At 40.5% G+C, this 13830-nt stretch overlaps 1 protein-coding gene across 20 annotated transcripts in view; it reads right to left on the bottom strand.

Annotated features, from left to right (window-relative positions):
• The window catches only part of LOC144302702 (uncharacterized), a 79293-nt gene that overhangs the window by 17887 nt on the left and 47576 nt on the right, over positions 1–13830 (bottom strand). For 2 of the 20 annotated variants that reach the window (XR_013369711.1, XR_013369730.1), the window contains one exon: positions 5645–5770. The exons of 17 other annotated variants lie outside the window; for them this stretch is intronic. Coding sequence is in view for 1 of the 3 variants with exons in the window: in XM_077880318.1 (XP_077736444.1) it covers positions 9800–9814 (15 nt within the window). In the remaining 2 variants the exon portion in view is untranslated. Of the gene's footprint in view, positions 1–5644; positions 5771–8919; positions 9815–13830 lie in introns of those variants that run through there. One more of the 20 variants, XM_077880318.1, reaches the window with a different exon arrangement.

Raw genomic sequence — 13830 nt, 5'->3', positions numbered from 1 at the left:
ATGGGGAAGTTCCAGCCCTATCTCAAGGAGCAGACACTGCTTCCTGGCCTGCTACTAATGCCTCACAGGAATGATGGCTCAGTGTTCCCAGATCTTTCTTTCTTTCTTTTTTTTTTTTTTTTTTTTTAATCTCTTGCTTTTTTACATAGTGGCTTATATTTTTAAAAAACCACCAAGCTTCTCAAACAAAATGTGTCTGTGGGCAAATTCTGCCCACAGATCACCGATTTGAAAACCTTGTTCTTGTGTTTTCACATGCTTCCTGCAGATTCCCCCGTGGACAAATAAGTAGTTCAATCTCTGGTTCAAAAACAAAGGCCCTTGACTTTCTTTTCTCAGAGGGAACTTCCAGTACAGCAGCCTGCCCTCTCAGCCACCAGAACATTTACCAGTCATCTGCCCCTTACACCATCATGACTTTGAGACTGGCCTTGAGGACACATTTTTAATTCTAAATCTCCAGGGCTAATTTTCCCAAAGGGTTTCTGCAGCCCAGCCTGAACACATTTATCTTATCTTCAAGAGCCGCACAGAGAGTCACTGTGCCCATAATAACAGAACCACTCTCCTGTGATTGCTCCCACCTCATCCTCCCTACGAGCTTTGATGTAGAGCTTTAGGATTGCCTCAGGGCTGGAAAGATATGGGAGAAGGGATCAAGCTCTAGAGTTTGGGGAAATTTTCCAGAGAATACTTGAAAATGGGAGCAATCTGGGCTTGAAGCCAGGAAGCTTGAGTTTGAGTCTTCGTTTTGTCACTTATTCATTGTGTGGCTCTGGGCGAGTCATTGCCAGTTAAATACCCATTTGCTCATCTTGACAGTGCAGAATCCGATGAGAATACTCCTAATGGCAGGCCTTCTGGCCCTTATTGTTGAGATTCTCTTATCCTTATGTGAATGGACATAGAGAAGGCCACTCTCGGTGAGCATGCTACGGATTGACACATGGCAGATTTAAATGACAACCACAGAGCAGGGTGGCATCCTCTAAAGGCATCATATTCTTTATCAGCTCATCAGAGGACAATGCACATATTTGTCAGAATAAGTTCTTATCCTCAAATGCCTGAATCAGAGTGAGGCCAGGCAGCATGGGACCTGGAAACGTGAACGTCTGGGTATTTACTTTTCTCTCCATGTGAGTCAAGTTAGCAATCCCAGGTGATAGATGCTCTGATGTGGAAGGACAAGAGGCCATGGGAGCACAGAGGGCAGGTTATAACCCAGGGTTAAGAGGAGTCCAGAAAGTCTTTGAGGATGAAATAACTTTTAAGTAGTGGACCTAAGCAGTTAGGTCCTTAAAAATAAAAGACGGTTATTTTGCCAGCAAACATGGGTTTATCATTTGGGGCATGTAAACCATTGGCAAAAGCATAGACAAGTTTAATAAACAAAGGAAATGACTGTTATTTTTATGCCATACCATCACAAACATATTAAGCCATGAACTTCTATGACTAGTTCCTTGGTTCATTCATTTATTCATCCATCTGTACATCTCATTCACCCAGTCACCCACCCATTGATCTATTTATTTATACACCTGTCTCCCATCCAAGAAATAATGTGGTGGTTTCAACCTTGGCAGCTAATTAGAATTACATGAAGGGACTGTTAATATCCCAGGGCTTAGACTGCATCCCAGACCAGCTAAATCAGAATCTCTAAAGGGTAGGACCTGGACATGAGTATTTTTAAAATCTGCCCCCCAAATTGCAATGTGTAGCCATGTTCAAGAACCACTGAAATGATGTGTTAATTTACATACCCATCAGCCTAACCAAAGTCCTACAATCTGCTGCTCCACTTTCCCCTCATTGCCCTGCATCCTGGCCTGTCTGTTCCAGGCCTATGACTTGTGAGAGACTGGATAGTCAGACTAAACCACCTGCAATTCAGACTAAACCACCTGCAATCTATAAGACATCATTGTCTTATTCATGTCTTATCATTGTGCAAATTACAACAGGTACCTCTCTCTCAGGATACATTGTTTCGTCCTGTTTAAAATTGTCATAATACTAGATTAGACTAGAATAAAATCTGTCCATCTGTTGTTAAGTGAGATGTTATCATAAATATACAAACCAATGACAAGACATCTACAATGTGAATAGAGAATCCTTATACATGGCAGCCTTGCACAGTGTGCAACCTATACAAACACATATGATGATCATCATTTGATCAGGGAAGGTGTCTGATTCTGACTCCTTAAGTTTCCGATCTGAGCCCAATCAACTGACTCTTAGCCTCCTTTTTAATCAAGATGATCCATAAATAAAGGTAATATATTTCCAAAGCCTAAATATGTATTCTTGGCACCGAGAAAGGCTTTTGTTTTGCTGATTAGTGGATTTATTTAAATGAAGATTCTTATAAAAGGCATAGAAATTAAATAACATCTACTTACTTATTCAATGAGTCAACTTTATTAAAAACAATTATGTTGCATAAAATTGGAACCGTTCTGGAAAATCTAAGAAGGATGACTGCCAAACATTAACTCCCAGACCGAAATTCTGCAGATCTGTTCTCCAGCACCCCCCTGATGTGACATTTGCACACACCTCGTTCTCTTTGTCTAGAAGGTTCCTTGAACTTTAGAAGCCACACTGGTGACCAAGAGGATTCTTACTGGGAAACAACAGATGCCCAAGAACTCACATGAGAGCAAGGATCCATGTCTGTTTTGATCACTGATGCAATGTAAGTACTGATAATATTATCTCTCACACATCACTAAATATTTGTTGAAAGAATGAAGGAACCACTGCACGCCTATTTAAAAAACCCAAAATCCAGATCACTAACAACATCAAATATGAGTGAAGATATAGAGCAACAGAAACTCTCATACATTGCTGGTGGGAATGCAACAATGGTACAGTCATGTTGGAACACAGCTTGGGTGGTTTCTTGCAACACTGAAAATACTCTTACCGTATGATTCATAAATTGCACTTTTTGGCATTTACCCAAAAGTGTTGAAAGCTTATGTCCACACAAAAAACCTGCATGTCGATGTTTACGACAGCTTTGTTCATAATTGCCAAAACTTGGAAGCATCCAAGATGTCCTTCACTGGGTGAATGGATAAATAGACCGTGACATATCCAAACAATGGAATATTATTTAGCACTAGAAAAAAAATGGACTATCGAGCCATGAAAAGACATAGAGTAGCCTTAAATGCATATTATTAGGTGAAAAACAAAAACCAATCTGAACGAAGCTATATACTGCATGATTCCAGCTATACAACATTCCGAAAAAAGGCAAAACTACAAGGACAGTAAAAAAAAATCAGTGGTTGACAGGTAGGATAGAGGGATGAATTAGTGGAGCACAGAGAAATTTTAGGGCAGTAAAACCGCTCTGTATACTATAAAGGTAGATCCATATCATTATACATTTGTTTAAAGCCATAGAATGAATGTACATCAAGAGTGAACCCTACTGGGGATCCCTGGGTGGCTCACTAGTTTGGTGCCTGCCTTCGGCCCAAGGCGTGATCCTGGAGACCCAGGATCAAGCCCCACGTCGGGCTCCCTGCATGGAGCCTGCTTCTCCCTCTGCCTGTGTCTCTGTCTCTCTCTCTGTGTCTCTCAAGAATAAATAAATAAAATCTTATATAAAAAAAAAAAAAGAGTGAACCCTACTGTAAACTATGGACTCTGGGTAATAATGATGTGTCAGTGTAGATTCACTGATTATAACAGATGTACCACTTTGGTGGGGGATCTTGATGGGGGGAAGCTATGCATGTGTGGGGGCAAGGGGTATATGAGAACTTTGTCCTTCCTGCTCAGTTTTGCTGTGAATCTAAAACTGCTCTAAAAATTAAATTTATTTTTTTAAAAAAATAATGAAAAAAGAATATAATGGAACACATAACTGTCAGAAGGAATAAATTATATACATTTTATATAATATAATATAATATAATATAATATAATATAATATAATATAATATAAGTTCAACTTATTACTGAACTTATAATGAAGTTCTTCTAATGAAAAATTACCTGAATACAGGAAAAATGAGCTATAGCAGTTGATACTGTCTAGCCAAGAGTGGCTAATTTGGGGCAAGTTAATCATTTTAAAAAACAAACCTGAAAATGATAAGCAATATTCACTGCAATTAATTCAGAAAAGCATGTTACTCTGTTTCTTTCCTACCATCCTTAATTTAAGTTAAAGGAAAAAGATACCATTTAGCTAAGCAGGACTTCCTCTGCAACACTCATCTTCTACCTATGGTAATATCTAAACATACATAAAAACCTGTTTTTCCTTTGTGAGTGCTTAGTATTTGGTGACAACGTAAAACTCAGGGCATCCCAGAAGCAGCATCTTAAACAATTTGTAACATAAAAAAATTAAGTTCTTTCTTTCCAAGATAGGATTTGGGAGTGGGGGAAGGACACAAAAAAACGAAAGCATCTAGAGGGTGTGCTGGGAGGGGGTCAGGAACATGGTGAATATGATGCTATGTGATCTTCCAAGGCTAGGTCATAAAAAGTGATACAGCTTCCACCAGGCTCACTCTCTCTCCTGAAATACTCTATTTGGGACCCTGAGCCACCATGTAGGAAGTCTAAGGCTGCCATGCTCTGGGGAAGCACAAGCCAGTCCATGTGGAGTGACCCCACAGAAAGGCCTTGAGACCATCTGAAGAAAACGATACTGGCCAGGCCCTACCTCCCACTCCAGTTCCAGTGGGAGCTAACTGACCATTCCTGCATGACAGATCCTGAGCCAGAACCACTGAGCTGCGTTGTGCCCCCAGTTCCTGACCCACAGAAACTAAGAAATAATAAATGCTCTCATTTTAAGCCATTGTTTTAAGATGATTTTTTTTTTCTGTAGCAATAGATCAACTGAACAAACTCCTTGGCAACAAGAACTAAGTCTGGCTTATTCTGGTTCACCCCCTTAAGGCTTAAATGGCTACTTGGTCCTTGAGAATGTTGGAATTTTTCTGGCAGGGATTCAAACACAACTTCCCTCAATTCACCTGGGAACTTTCCTCCTGGGTGTATACCAAAACCCCAAGCTCCTATAGTTAAGACCAAAGCATCACAGATGACTCCAGCCTGGGTCCCCAACCTTGCTGGCCCTTATCAGATTACAAGGAAACTCCCATTTTTCTGCGGGGACCCTTGTTTCCTCTCTTCGCTTCCAGTAAACGTTAAGCCCCTCAAAAATCCTTTCTCATTGGCTCTTTCTTTCAGATTTCCTGCCTTTTTCAATCATTTGCCATCATTTTCCTCAAGTCTCAACAAGACAGTAACTCCAGTGTCTTCTTTTGTCATTAATGTTTGACTGATTATGAAAGCGAATACCTATAAATCCTACATCCACACTGACAGGCATAATGAAGAGTTGATTCCAGGAAGATAAGGTACATTTATCACGATAAGGGAGGAAATCTGTCACAATGGCAATTCAGGGTGTGTGTTTACACATTTTAAAAGAATAACTGTACCTCCAGTAATCCTTTCTAATGAAGTGTCCAGGGAGCTATTCACATAAATCTCCTCCCTTGATAAATTCAAGGCTTGGCTGCTTTTCTAGGACAGAGACATCAAAGGGAGAACAAGCGTACATACATCAGACATAATGTGTCTCAGGTACCTGAAAAGGAGTTCTTCAAAGTAGATGGCAGAGAGAAAGGAAGTGTAACTCCAAGGTGACCACAGAGGACAAGTCGGATCTGACTTCTCAGGAGCAGCTCACAGGGCAATAAGGGGAGCCCAGAATCTGGGGACAGAAACCAGCATTTATATTCCACCTCTGTGGCTTACTAGATATATGACTGGAAAAGGTAAGATCTCTCAGGCCTAATTTCTTCATCTGCAAAATAATATATTAATAAATCTACTTATAAAAGTATGTTTAAAAAAAAAAGAGTGGAAAAAAGCATTCAAACAAACACTTGTGAACAAATCTTTGCAACAATGCTATTTACAGTAGCCAAAAGGTGGAAACATCCTGATGGTTTATCAACTGTTGAATGGACAAACAAAATGTAGTATTTCCATTCAATGGAATATTATTCAGCCATAAAAAAGGATGAGGTACTGATGCTTGCTATAACATGGACGAACAATGAAATCCTGATGTTAAGCAAAAGATATCGGACACAAAAGGCCACATACTGTATGATTCCACTTATACAAAGAGACCAGGATAGGTGAATTGAGGGACCAAGAGCAGATCAATGGTTGTCAGGGCCTGGGAGTAGAGAGGAATGGGGAGTTACTTCTTTTTTTTTTTTTTAATTTTTAAATTTTATTTATTTTTATTTTTTTACATTTTTTAATTTAAATTCAATTTGCCAACAGGGAGTTACTTCTTAATGAGTACTGGGTTTCCTTTTGGAATGATGAAAATGCTCTAGAACTAGATATTTGTAGTGGTTGCACGACATTGTATGTTGTAAATGCCACTGAATTATACACTATAAAATGGCAAATTTTATGTTGTGTGTATTTTAACACAATAACAAAATAAAGTATGTAAAGCCCGTGTGCCCCCCACCCCTGCTCATGTCATTTGATGGGAAGTAAACCAGCAGCAGCCTGGAACATGTTGTCCCAACCACTCCATCACAATCCGAGATTCCCATTAAAAAGTCAGCTCAAGAGAAAGGACAGAAGGTATCAGAGATTCTGATTCATTTGCTTTGGGCAGGACTGGGACATGCGTATTTTGTAAAATCTCCCTGGTGATTCTTCATGTAAGCTCCTGGTTAGGAACCTCTTTATGAGATCAGCTTCCCATCAACAAGCCCTGGCCCCAAATTCTGTTTCACATATCACCTAAGTTCACCCACAGTGAAGTTCTCTGCACCAAAAACATGTAGCTCACAAGACATTCTATTCAGGGACACTCTCAGGAAGTCAGATAAAGCCCCTTGGTGGCCCAATTAAACGGAGCTACCTATTTTGAGTGGACTGAATTGCAATCAAAACTCAACCTTGGCTATTATCACCGTGAGAAACAGCCATTAAAAAAAACAAACAAACAAAACAGCAATGACTTCTAATTATTTTGCAAAATTGCTGTTGAGTGTTCTGTATAGTGAACTGACGCATTCCCCCCCCCCCAAAAAAAATGGTATGTGCAAGTCCTATCCCTGGGGCCCTTGGAAATGGGGTCTTTGCAGATGTAATTAAATTAAGCGTCTCGAGATGAAATCATCCTGGATGATGAGTGGTGTCCTTACAAGAGAAAAGAGAGAGAGTCTGGAGACATAGGGGGAAGGCCGTGGGAAGACAGAAGCAGAGATTAGAGTGGTGCATCCACAGTCCAAGGAACACTAAGGATTGCTGGCCGCCACCACTAGCTAGAAGAGAGGATCTTCCTTCAGACTCTCCAGAAGGTACCAACCCTGTCAACATCCTGATTTTGGACTTCTAGTCTCCAAAATTGTGAGAAAATAAATGTCTGTTGTTTTAAGTCACAAATCTGCATGAGTTTGTTACAGCAGTCCCAGAAAACGAATACACCTGGTATCTTATATCACACTTTATGTCAGGGATTAGACAGCAAATTTCCTATTAGACTTCAAGGAAGCAGTGTATCTCTCCAGATGAACGTGTATGCTCACTCTCAGCCAGCAAGGAGTAAGAGAGTTCTGTCCTGCCATGTTTTGCATTTCTCTTATCAGAGAGCTCAGATGGACGTTTGGTCTCAAGCGTCATGGTTACCGAGCTTGATTCTTGCTGTCAATAGGTTCTTACTTTTTTATACCTGTTTTCTCTTTCATTTTTAACCTCATTTTTAATTTGCTTATTCTATAAAGGTGTAGTTTTATTATAAATCTCCTAAAATGCCTTTTGAAAAGAAATGGCTGTAAGATTCTAAGTAATGGTGGCGTGGCTAAGAGAGTGCGCTCAAGAACCAAACTTTCTAGGTTCAAATCCCAGCTCCATAACTTAGGAGCCATGTGACTGCGTGGGCATTTCATGCCTCAACTTCTTTGGTGTGAAGAGGGAATAACCTCAGTGTGTTCCCTATAGGGCTGCTGTAGGGATTAAGTGAGTTAATACATACGTGATAAGTACTCAGGACATTGGATAACAAAAAAGTATTCATTCAGTAAATGTTAGCTATTTCTCTTATTTGTCCATATCATTGCCTTAGTTGAAACTCTCTACTGATGCTTCATTTCTGGCTGGCTGAAGTTCAAGATGCCAATCACAGCACACAGGCTTTCCATGACCAGCATCTTCCTAGGGCTGAAGCTTGTCTCCTGCCTAATATGTCCTTCCTGACCCTCCAGCAACACTGACCACATCCCCACTTGGCTGTCTGCTTTGGGTGTCTTGGCTAACTCCTACTCACCCTTCCAGACTCAGCTCTGGGTTACCTTATCTAGGAGCCCAGCCCTTGCTTCCCCGCCTGTGATAAGTGGTCCTCACCCTAGCCCCCTCAGCAGGCCGGGCCTGCCTCCGTCTCCAGCCCATCCTTCCACAAACTGTTAGAGTGACTTAGCATGTTGTCTCTCTCATCTGGGATGTGTGTGAGTCTCCTGATTTCAGTTATCTCTATAGGTGGACAATGAAAGTATTGAAGCCCTGTGGAAGATTGAGCTGTCAGGCTGTGGGGAGAGAGGGATTGTGTGGAGTCTGTATACTGATTGACCAGGATGTCCCTGGAAGGTATGGTAGCACCTGGTAATCGAAAGCTCTAAATGTTCCACAGACCACAGAACTGTTAAAGTTTGGGGTCAAAGTTGGTTGCTCCATCAAGGCCTTTGACCTCCCCTAGGGCTGCTGTTACCCAGTTAGCTAAATGTCATTCTGCATTTAGCACCATTAACTCCTGCTTTTGAGGAAGTTAAAGAATAACAGCCTTTGAGAGACATAGAGTTTCCAGATGGCCTTGTTTAATCAAGTTTTGAAGTGTGATATTAAATCCTCTGAGAGGTTTTCCCTCATGCCCCCCCTTTTTCCAGCTTATTGAGGCATAATTGACAAATAAAATTGTAAGATATTTAAAGTCTATATTGCGGAGATTTAATACATTGTGAAAAGATTCCCATCATTTGGTTAATTAGTACATCATTGCTTTATTTATTTTGAGAACATTTAAGTGCTACTTTTTAAACAAATTTCCATTATATAATACAGCATTATCAACTATAGTCACCTTGTTTTATATAAGAACTTATTCATCTTATAGTTGCAAGTAAGGTAGGTGACAGTCAGTCAACAGACAATTATTGAGCTCCTAATAAGTGTCATGCATCCTTCTACTGAGGACAAGAAGGAGCCTCTATTCTCTGAAAATGCTGATTCGTTGACCCAAAAGGTGCACTGTGATGAGTGGAGGAGCTCAGGCTCAAGCTGAGTTTGACTCCTCTCTGTCTCTTACATGTGTGACCTTGGACAAGCCATGCAGTCTCTGTGCCTCAGTTTCCTCATCTGCAAAGTGGAAGCAATAAAAGAATAGCCTCAGAGAGAGAGAGCCCCTGTGAAGGTGAACTCAGTTAAGAAAGGCACTAAGCGTGGTGAGAATTTAGTTATCATCCTCCTAGACATTAATCTTATTAAAACACTGGGAATAGGCAATGCTTACACTGCAGAACATTTTGAAGAAGCCACCCATAGGGTCTGACAGCTTGTGTTCCTTCAGTGGTGACAAATTGCTGCCTGGCTTCAAGCAGGTCACTCATTGTTCTCGGCCTCCATTCCACTCCCCAGTCCAAGGATGGCAAAGGAGGGATGATGCCAGCTTGCTCAAGAGGCATTGGCAGGCAATATGAGGTCGTCTCCAGCAGAGTCAGGGCAGGCGTCTCTGTGTTTGCCAAGGAAAGAGATGGCAAGGCAGTCTGATCACAGAGGGGCTCTCAAGGCTTCATCTGGGTGGGAGCTTGGGGTTCCCGGAGGTTGTGTGTGCTCTTACGGGCTGACCAAAGGGTAGTGTCTGGAATGTTATGGCATGATGTATTAGAAGTCATACTCAAGAGTGAAAAGATTAATTACTGAACTCACAGTTTTAAAAATATATAATTGGCTTATTTTGATGAAGTTAAGATAGGAGCAAGCAAGATGATGGAGTGTCTTGCAAGTAGAACTCAGGAAGTCTTTCACTATTTACTCTGGTTTGCCATCTCCAGGGCATAGTCTGAAACAATATGAGTGTCCAGTCACCAAAAAAAAAAAAAAATGCCCTTGCTGTGTTTTGAACACCTATATTGTCCAATTCAGATACAAGTCAGGTGTAGATATGGAGCGTTTGAAATGTGGCTACTCCATGTGTTGTACGAGTACAACTTCCAAGCCTTAGCATGTAAAAAAGTATAAATATATCATTAATAACTCTTTTGATTACATATTGAAATGATAATATTTGGGTATATATTAAATAAATATATTATCAAAGTTAGTTCTACCTGTTTCTTTTTACTTTTAAAAATTATGACTACTAGAAAATCTACTCTTCTGTGGCTTGCATGATATTTCTATTGGATGGTGAAGTGTAGATAAAGGATAGTGGTCAAGGGTTCTGGTTTTCCCAGCAACGCTGGTTGATCCATAATTGATTTTTCTTGCTCAAATAGCAAGAAGACTTTGAGATGGGGAAAACACTGGATAAGGAGACTACAGATCCAAATGATCATTTTGAATCATCATCAATTTGCTACATGACCTTGATAATGACAATAATAGTAGCAAATACTTCTACAATAGGTTTTATAGTTCAGGAAGCATTCTAAGTATTTGACACATGTCAATGTCTCACAACAATTTTATAAAGTGGGAACTATTAGTTGCTCTGATTTCTACATAAGGACACTAAGCTGTGATGAGGTTAAGAAGCAAGCCTGTATCTACAATATCCAAGATATGGAAGAAACTCAAATGTCTACCAATAGATGAGTGAGTAAAGAAGATGTAATACACGTGCACGTGCGTGCGCACACAGACACACACACACACACACACACACACACACTGGGCTATTAGCCATAAAAAAGAATGAGATCTTGCCATTTGTGACAATGTGGTACTATGCTAATGAAATAAGCCAGACAGGGAAAGATAAATACTATCTGATTTCCTTTATATGTGAATCTAAAAAACAAAACAAACAAACAAACAATAAAATGATAAAGATAGAAACAGATTCATAAGTACAGAAAACAAACTGGGTGGTTGCCAAAAGGAAGGGAGGTGAAAGAATTAGCAAACTGGATGAAGAGGTAAAGATTAAGAGATATGAACTTCCAGTTAGAAATTAAGTAAGTCGGGGATCCCTGGGTGGCTCTGCAGTTTGGTGCCTGCCTTCGGCCCAGGGCCTGATCCTGGAGTCCTGGGATCGAGTCCCACATTGGGCTCCCTGCATGGAGCCTGCTTCTCCCTCTGCCTATGTCTTTGCCTCTCTCTCTCTCTGTGTGTGTGTGTGTTTCTCATGAATAAATAAATAAAATATTAAAAAAAGAAATTAAATAAGTCACAGGGATGAAAAATAAAAAAGGGAATATCATCAATATTTTAATACACGTATTGTGATGAATATTTCAAAATGTGTATAATTATTCAATCATTACATTATACTTCTGAAACTAATTTAATATTACATGTAAGCTATACTTTAATGAAGACAAAAATTTTCTTTTTCTTCTTCTTTTTTTTTTTTTTGGAGAAAGTAAGCACATGTGAGCAGAGGGAGAGGGAGAGAGAAGAGACACTCCTAAGCAGGCTTCACACCCAGCACAGAGTCTGATGTGGGGTTCCATCTCATGACCCTGAGATCATGACCTGAGCCAAAATCAAGAGTCGGTCACTTAACTGACTGAATCACCAAGGTGCCTCAAGAAAAATTTTTTGGTAAAAAAGAGACAAGTTCAGAGCTCACAGATGAGAAGTGGTGGAGCTGGAACTCAAACCCAGGCAGGTTGTTTCCAGGTTCTGTGCTGTTAACCACCTTGTTGCCTCTCAACTTACCCAGACTAGGCTGGATTCAATTTTGTTATCTATAAGATAGGGTCAATAACTCTGTTCTGCCTACCTTCGGGGACCATGATGAGGACCAGAAGACATAGCTGACCATGGACTTACGATACACATGTAAGATGCCAGAAGCTTTGGAAAGGAAATTACACTAAAAGAGCTTCCTCTCTGTAAAGCCATTAAAAATCCAGATCCTATTCTTTCATACAGTGTCTTCCCAAATGCCCCCAAATGAAATTAATGTTTTCCTCTTCTTGTGCTCCATAGCATTCTCTGATACATCACAGTCCTTACACATCTTGTCTTTTCATTGTGTATATGCACCTGGTTCCTTCATTACACTTCAGGCATCTTAAAGGCAGACTGTCTTGAAGACCAATGCTTCTCAACTGGAGGTGATTTTTGCCTCCAGGGACATTTGGCAATGCCTGGAGACATTTTTGGTTGTCACAACTTGTTAGGGGGACGTACCACTAACTTCTAGTGGGTAAAGGTCAAGGAGGATGTTAAATATCCTACAATGAACAGGACAGGCCGCATGTAAAAGGATTGTCTAGTCAAAATGTCATTATTGCTGAGCTCATTAGATGATCCATTGTGCCTCAGACATGCATGAAACTGTAGGTGCTCAATAAATGATGAAATATTGATTGAGTAAAGGAATAACAAATATTATAATCATGTGTATGCCTTGGATATAATGTTTTTTTAGTTACATTCAACAAACACATATTAAATACCTATGACATACCAAGCACATACTATAGCTGGAAAACGAGGGGATGCAAACATCTGAAAGACAGAGGGACCTGCCCTCAGGGTCTGGTCATCTCTTACATGAGTCAAAGTCACAAAGAGGAGCCTGTCAATGACACGGAAAAACAATGAGTGCCATAGTTTTCTCCCCCTCTGGGCAGAAGCACTGCTCAGGAGCTTTGTAAAAGGTCAGATGACCTGACCAATCTGGATGGAACTTATAGTTTTTCTCTCCATTTTTTATTTCGAAAAATTTCAAAAGGTAGAATAACAGCACAATAAACACATAATTGTACATATTTAGATAGAGATAGACGAGTAGATAGATAGATAGATAGATAGATAGATGATAGATAGAAACACACACACACCATTTCTGAACCATTGGGAAATGAGATGCAGACATTATGGCCTCAGCTAAAAGTATCAGCATACATTGGACAGACATAGTAATTTAATAGGTCTGGAGTGGGGCCCTGGCCTTTGTCACACAGCCCAAGCTGTTCCAAAGTTCACAGAGAAGTCATTAAATACAGGGGTTATGGGGACCAGGCCACTGTTGGGAAAAAGAAAGGTTTCTGGAGGAGGCAAACTGAGTTTTGAAAGTAAGAGTCATCTAGGTAAAAAAGACAGAGAGGGAAGTTCTAAGCAAAGGCAATAATGTGAACACAATTCTAGAGGCGAGAAATACCATGGCATGTCTTAATATTCCTGGAACGCAAAAGTGCATGTGGTGAGGCTGAACATCAGGTAGAGACCAGTCACTAAGGCTCATATGCTACTTTGAGCTGCCATGAGGAGCCACTGAGCATTTGGGGCAGAGAAGAGATATGGTCAGATCTGGCTGCCAGATGAAGAGGTTGAGGGAGGTAATGATGCAGGAGGGGACAGCAATTGAACTATTGCATTAGATCTAGAGAGGGACATGGGAGTCTGAGCAAGGGCAGTGGTGGATCTGCAAAGGGAGGAGGGGGGATTCAAGGGGGATTTGTTTGGGAGGTAATCAGAACCACTTGGTCCCTGGTTCCCTTCTCCCCACCCTGGGCTGGAGTGTTCCCACCTGCAAGCCTACTTCTCTAAGTCTCTAGGTGCTATGAGGAG

Source organism: Canis aureus, chromosome 31 (assembly GCF_053574225.1).
Source record: "Canis aureus isolate CA01 chromosome 31, VMU_Caureus_v.1.0, whole genome shotgun sequence".
NCBI classification, from domain to species: Eukaryota; Metazoa; Chordata; class Mammalia; order Carnivora; family Canidae; genus Canis; species Canis aureus.
The sequence above is the reverse complement of the archived record's forward strand: the minus strand, read 5'-3'. Positions and strand labels throughout refer to the sequence as shown.